The sequence below is a fragment of the Myotis lucifugus genome, unplaced genomic scaffold (assembly GCF_000147115.1).
Source record: "Myotis lucifugus unplaced genomic scaffold, Myoluc2.0 scaffold_349, whole genome shotgun sequence".
NCBI classification, from domain to species: Eukaryota; Metazoa; Chordata; class Mammalia; order Chiroptera; family Vespertilionidae; genus Myotis; species Myotis lucifugus.
Genome location: NW_005871397.1, coordinates 414,746 through 421,667, shown reverse-complemented (window position 1 = coordinate 421,667; position 6,922 = coordinate 414,746). Strand labels below are relative to the sequence as shown.

At 49.3% G+C, this 6,922-nt stretch overlaps 1 protein-coding gene across 1 annotated transcript; it reads right to left on the bottom strand.

Moving 5' to 3' along the window:
* Positions 1 to 5,403: 5,403 nt before the first annotated feature.
* Positions 5,404 to 6,916, bottom strand: LOC102422921 (cactin-like). The gene is made up of 2 exons (XM_006101285.3): positions 6,903 to 6,916; positions 5,404 to 6,004 (listed from the first exon to the last, which is right to left on the bottom strand). The coding sequence occupies exon 2, from the start codon at positions 5,949 to 5,951 to the stop codon at positions 5,514 to 5,516; it is 438 nt and encodes a 145-aa protein (XP_006101347.1). The 5' UTR covers positions 5,952 to 6,004; positions 6,903 to 6,916; the 3' UTR covers positions 5,404 to 5,513.
* Between the last annotated feature and the right edge of the window lie 6 nt (positions 6,917 to 6,922).

The window sequence follows — 6,922 nt, the reverse complement described above, 5'->3', positions numbered from 1 at the left end:
AGAGTTTTAGGACAGACAACAGATAACATGGTACAGAAACTCCAGGAAGACTGTTTACACTGGGGAACAAATGATTCCCAGAAGTGAATATTCAGCAGAGTTTGGAAAGAAGAGAAAAAATATTTTGAAGCAGAGAGAGGACAGATGCAATAATGAGGGTAACTGTTGCTAGTCTGTTCAAATTTTCTTGATTATGACCCATAATAAGTGACCCATATGAAATGCATTTTGTATTGTGATCCAGAAAGCACACAGATATAACAAACGTTTCAGAAAAAAATACCCTTAGAACATGCAGTGCACTCAGGGACGTTCTCTTTTATCTATTCTATTTTAGTTCTTTCAAAAAAAATGCCTGTTGCAAATTACTAAATTGATTTCATGATTAATTAATGGACTACTACAGGCAATTGCACACTTTCAGAGGCTGGTAAGTAGAATTGCCTAGGAGAGGAAATAATTCACTTTAGCTGAGGCAGAGATGAGGAAAATCATATTATAAGGGGAAAGAACACAAGAGTGGAGGTTCTGGAAGTCTCTTCATACAAAACATCAAGACAATAACTCCTCACAGTGCTGTCACTAAGTAGAAACAGCTTAGTTAGAGTGGCTGCCTGTTATTTCTTGAGACCATAACATACTAATGAGTTATCCTGCTCCCAGCTGCTCTCTCTCTCTCTCAACAGAATGTCAATCCCACTATACCTGGTAGGTTGAGATTCTAGTTTTTAGAGGATTTTCTTTCAACACATTCAGAGAAATAGTGAGTCTTCTACAAGATCACAGATGAAGGCAAGAATATTTTACAAGGTGTATGGAGTTTACTCAGAACCAGGATTTCTGGTAGACTTTAAGTCTGGGCTGGGAGGAGGAAATAAATCTGTTGGTTTCCTGAGTGCTCCCGAGCAGCACCTCAAGTCTATAGCAGCTCCTCCAAGGAAACAAGTTAAGTAGAGCAATGGGAAGGTTGGATCCCAGACCTGGAGCTCTCGGGCCTGGAGCTCCCAGTCCCTAAGCGTCTCATGCCCCAGACAGCACACTGGCACTAATTACTTTAAACCTTCGGTTTTGCCACTATGGCATCATTTCATTAATTGCTCTATGTCTAGTGCCTAGAAAGTACTTGGGACTTCATAGGGATTTATAAATCTTTGTTGAATAAATTAATAAATTCATGAGTTTCCCACCAATCCTGAGGATAAAGAAAAACTCAGAGTTCAAACTAAGTTGATTACAAGGTTATGGTTACTGAAATATGATTATTTACACGTTTGAGTTTGTAAACTGAGGGTCATATCAACTATAATTCTAATTCTACGTAGCCATTCTCCCACAATGCCTTTTCTGGCTCAAATTTTATTAGTATTTCTACATTAGTTTTCTTGAAAAACCTTTCATGATGTCATCACCCTTCTCTTGAATCCCATAGCGATCACTTAATGTCAAATTGAGACCACAGTTTTTACTTCTGTTTTCAAGGTTCTCTCCAACCCTATTTATATCTTTGCTCTGCCTTATTAATCACCTCTGGTATTCAACAGACTTTTTTCCTTTCTGGTTCAAACACATGCCATGTTTATTTGCACTTCTAAACCGTGGCTCATGCTGTCCCTACCACTCGGAATGCTTCCTTTCCATCCCATTCAGATCTACTCTGTCCTTAATAATATTCTCACGTCAGGCCAGCGTGGTTTCAGTGGTTTGAGTGTCAACCTATGAACCAGGAGGTCCACAGTTTGATTCCTAGTCGGGCACATGCTCAAGTTGCGGGCTTGATCCCCAGTAGGGGACATGCAGGAGGAGCCAATCAACAATTTGCTCTCATCATTGATGTTTCTATCTCTCTCTCCCTCTCCCCTCCTCTCTAAAATCAATTAAAAATGTTAAAAAATAATATTCTCAGTTCTCAGCATCTTCATGAACCTCCCCATTCCTATTCTGGTACTTACAGTGAACCCATCTGATTTCTGAGTTTGCATGACCAGGACCTGACAGTATTAGATATTTGCTAGACTTGATTATTGATTATTAAATAGATTATTTAACTGAATATTGGAAAAAAACTCACATTGAATATGAATAGATGTTTGGATGATATTTCCTGTGTTATGAAGGTTTTCCTAGAAAATATAAAATTACAGCCCATTTTATTTTATTTTTTTTAATATATATATTTTATTGCTTTTTTCACAGAGAGGAAGGGAGAGGGACAGAGAGCCAGAAACATCGATGAGAGAGAAACACCGATCAGCTGCCTCCTGCACACCTCCCACTGGGGACGTGCCCGCAACCAAGGTACACGCCCTTGACCAGAATCGAACCTAGGACCCTTCAGTCCGCAGGCCGACGCTCTATCCACTGAGCCAAACTGGCCAGGGCTGACAGCCCATTTAAAAAAAATACTTTATTTTTATTTTTATGAAATTTACAATATATAATACTATTTATATCATTCAATTTTGAGTATTGAAGAAAAGGGGCAATAAGTCCCCTAAAGAAAAAAAAGGGGGGATCAGTCCCCTCCATCCGACTAGGAAAATCAACTTGATTACCTTTTTATATACTTTATTTCCTTCTTACCACTTTTCCTTTTTTCCCCCTCTGCATCCAGTTTGGTTGGTCATAGCTAGTATTTCAAGAAAAACTAATATAAAATGTGTACACTGCCTATATCAATCTGGATATAATCAGGAATGGAAACCATATAGTGGGTTAAGTTTAATATAAAGAATTACTAAGCTCTGATAAGAAATTGGGAAACTATATGTGGTATTCTAGGGAGAGTACCCAAGGCAAGACAAATTTGGAGAAATCCACCTTTCCAAGGCTAAGGTTCAGATCCTATTGGATGTGTGGTTCAGCCCACTGGGTAGCAGATAAGTTTGCTGGTATATTCTGGCCACAGCTGTTCTGCAGTCCCTCTCAAGTGTAGGTGATCAGGATCCTGTGGGGGGGAGGGGCTTGTAGAGAGAATGGGGGCCTAGGCACAGGTGTGGCACCCTGGTCTACAGTGAAAGTGATAGCAAGTGCATGGAATGGGGATGCAGGTGTCAGTGAACAGTCAGTGATGACTGAGGGCGCCAGTGTGAGCAGGAGGCCTTGGGAGTCAGTTTTCATGTTGAGAAGGCTGCTCGAAGATTAAGGCCAGGCCAAACCAGACAAAGGCTGCAGGGTTGCTGACCCACTGTGCAACAGCAGGAAATACCAGGAGAACACCTTCACTCCTGCAGTGTCGCTCCAGTGCCCTCTGATGAGAAAACTAAACATAGTACTCTCTGTGGAGGTACCTAAAGGAGTTCTTCCTATTATCACAGAGCATATATTGAAGGGTGAATTGAAGCTGAAAGGCAATCTATATATATAAAAGCCTAAGCGACTGGCCAACCGTTCAACCTTCGACCGGTAGCTATGATGCACATGGACCACCAGGGGGCAGAAGCTCAATGCAGGAGCTGCTGAGCTGTGATGACTTGGCAGCTGCGGTTCTCAGGTGATGAACCGGGAATCAGAGAGGAGGGAGCCCAATTCCAGGGTACGTCACCCGAGAACCACCCTCTCACAATCCGGGACCCCTTCAGGGATGTCAAAGAACCAGTTTAGGCTCGATTCCCGCAGGCCAGGCCAAAGGACCCCACCGGTGCACAAATCCGTCCATCAGGCCTCTAGTAAAGTGATAACTAGTACAGTTAGATGTATTTGTACAGGACAAATGTATTTGGAGAGCATGTATGGATATGCTGGCAAAAAGAATCCATTATCAAGATACATCTGTAATCCTATATAATAAAAGGCTAATATGCAAATAGACCGAATGATGGAACAACTGAACAATCGGTCGCTATGATGTGTGCTGACCACCAGGGGGGTGTGCGGAACATGGTGGGCGTTGGCAGCAGGCAGCAGAGTGTGGAACATGGCAGTGTCGGCCTCAGGGGGATGGTGGAGCAGGTGAATGGGGGCGCCAGACCAAGGCGGGGCGCCGGTTGCTGTCATTGGGGTGAGCTTCTGGGGGTTACTGAAAATTCTTTGCATCCATGTGCCGCTGTCCTGCCAGGTGCTCGCACCTGCTGCCAGCAATGGCCCTGCTTGCCAACCCCGATCTCTCAGCTCTGTCAGTGGGTGTAAGTGGTGCTGCTGGCCCTGATTGCCCCTAAGGGCTTCTCCACCTCCCCCTGCTCCTGAGGGGCAATCAGGGCAGCAGCCGCCGCTCACCCCTGCTGATGGCGCTGGCCCCAATTGCTCTGGGCCGTCAGTGGGTGCAAGTGGGGCTGGCACCGTCAGCGTATGGGAGAGGCAGTGGCAGCGGGAGCTGGAGCAGGGCTGCCGGCAGACAAGGGACTGGGGGCCGCGGTAGGAGGGGCCAGACAGGGGTGCGGAGAATAGGCCCAGACCTGCCCCTGTGCCCACCGCAACCTCGTGGCCCACAATTCTTTTTTTTTTTTTAAATAGAGCATTTATTTTTTAAAAATGTACTGAGTAGACCAAATAAATGAAAATAAACAAGATTTCCCCTCCCCACCTAAAAAAAGTCTTTTTAGATAAACAACCTCAATATTTCCAGATGAAATGGGGTACTGGCGGGGCTGCCTGAGGAGCCGGGAGGTGGCACTTCAGGGTTTGGTGCCGGTTCTTCCCCTTTAGGCTGGAAATGTCTTCATAACAGAGCGCTAACAGCAATGTTTCTGGGTGGTTGGCCCGCTGTACCGCTGACAGTCTGACTATGGGTGAGTGACTGTCCTCGTCTGAAACACAGGAACACGGAGGGCAGCTCTGTGGTGGCTGGGAGGTGGCCTCGAAGAACACAGCTGTTCTGAGGTGAGGGGAACACCCAGGCCAGATCGGGCATCGCAGCTGCACCATGGAGGCTGCCTCCTGGGTGCTCAGTGGCTGTGGAAGGACTTCTCAGTGGCCCCTGGCTCCTAGATCTGATGGTGGATGTGTCCTTCATGCCCACTTGGGGAGAGACTGACCTTCAGCCAGCACCAGGGGTGAGGTGGGTGGCATGTCCCTCAAATGGTCTCTTTGGGAACATGCACCACAAGGGTCCGGGAAAGGGCCAGGAGTGTGGGCCCTGCAACAGCCGGCTATGGCCAAGGGCCCATCAACGCTCTGAACTTGGATTTCCTTAAAAGCTCGGTACCCCATGTCTGGGCCCCTTGCTGTCCTCCCCGCCCCCGCTGTCCTCCCCGCCCCCGCAAGGCCTGCACTGCAGGGCTTGTCTAAGATGGGACTTGGGCATCACTCTTCCCATGTGGACAGGGAGGGTGGTTGACACTTGCTGGGTTCCCTGGGCTCAAAGAGTCCCCCCAGCAGCCCCTCCTGCATGTCAGAATCCTGGGGCAGCCATCCCGTCCTCCCCTCAAGCCTCTGAGGCAGTTCCACCGTGACTTGCTGTTCACACAGGGAAAGTGAGGCTGAGAAGGGAAGGCCCAGCTGGAGGTGAGCTGTGAACCAGCCAGGGAAGGCTGCCAGCCTAACACTCCTGTCAGGTGGTCGGGGGAAACGCAGGGCCATCACCGCCAGTAACGGTAGCGCTTGAAGTGGAACCAGAGCTGGAAGATGCCATTCGCGAACTGGCAGCGAAAGCCGTGGCGATGGGAGTATTCCCACTCGCAGTTGATGATCTTGAAGGCGATGTCCTCGTAGGGCGGCCCGGCGTGGAAGCGCAGGGTGGCGAAGTCCTTGTTGTCGGGGCAGGCCTCCAGGAAGTACTGGGGGGTGGAGCGCTTGTCGATGAGGTCGGGGTAGAAGATGTTGAACTTGTAGCCCTGCACGATCTTGGGCGGGGGGTTGTCGAAGTCGTAATGCGTCTGGTTGTACTTGTTCCACTCGAAGCCCGTGTGCACGCGGTTGAAGAAGCGTGGCTTGCGAGGCCGGTACTTGTCAGCCCACAGGTAGGCTTTGCCCGTCAGGGGCATCTCCACGCTGAACTGTGCTTCGTCCTGGCCCATACCCTCTTTGGCGCGCCGGAAGAAGATGTCCTCCGCACTCTCACTTGCATCGCCTGTGGGACGAGGGAGGCACCACTGAGCTCGTTTCCGGCCCCCCCAGGTGGTGAGAGGGCAGCCCGAGCCTCCCCGCCTTACTAGGCCTCTCACAGAAGAACTGAGGCTCAGGGTCAGGCACAGGGAGTGGCAGGCCCTGCCTGCCCAGTGCCCCATCCTCCGCCCTCCATGCTCACTGTCCTCCCAGTGTGGGCACCGAGCATATGCATCCCGCCGAGTGGCCGGAGCGCCTGCGGTTACAGACCGGCCAGGGGACCCCGGGCAGGGCCTTCCTGAGGCTGTTCCCCTTCTGTACGCTGTTCCCCTTCTGTACCCAGGACAACGGTAGCTCAGGGGGCGAGGGGCCCCCTCAGTGAGTAGCATAAGGAGCTCACAGCAGGGCTGGGCACAGGATGTAAAACCATTGCCCTGGCCTGTTGTGCTCAGTGGTTAGAGCATCAGCCTGCGCACTGAGGGGTTGTGGGTGCAATTTCCAGGCAAGGGCACATACCTTTTTGGTTGTAGGTTCAATCAATCCCCAACTCTGGGCAGGGAGCGTGTGGGAGGCAACCAATAGATGTTATCTCTCACAACGTTTCTCTCTATTTCTCCCCTCGCCCTCCCTTTTACTCTCTTTAGAAAAAAAAAAAAAATGGAAAAAATATCCTCAGGTGAAGACCAGCAACAAAAAACCAAAACAACCCCGACCCCTACCCCCACAAAAACCACCATCCCTCTATCCTTGGGGCCAGCCGGTCACCAAGCCCAAATGAATGAGTGAGTGAGTAGACCAATGGATGGATGCTCACAGACAGGGAGGGGAGGGGGGACAGAAACAAGATCACCGTCAAGTCCTCTGGTTGGCCCCGGCCCCAGCAGCCCTACAGCACACACCCAGCTGCCTCGTTTGGTGAGTACCTGTGACCTGGAGCTGCTGC

Bases quoted from the DNA above. Each gene is read 5' to 3' on its own strand.
- LOC102422921 (XM_006101285.3), bottom strand. From the start codon at position 5,951: ATGGGCCAGGACGAAGCACAGTTCAGCGTGGAGATGCCCCTGACGGGC.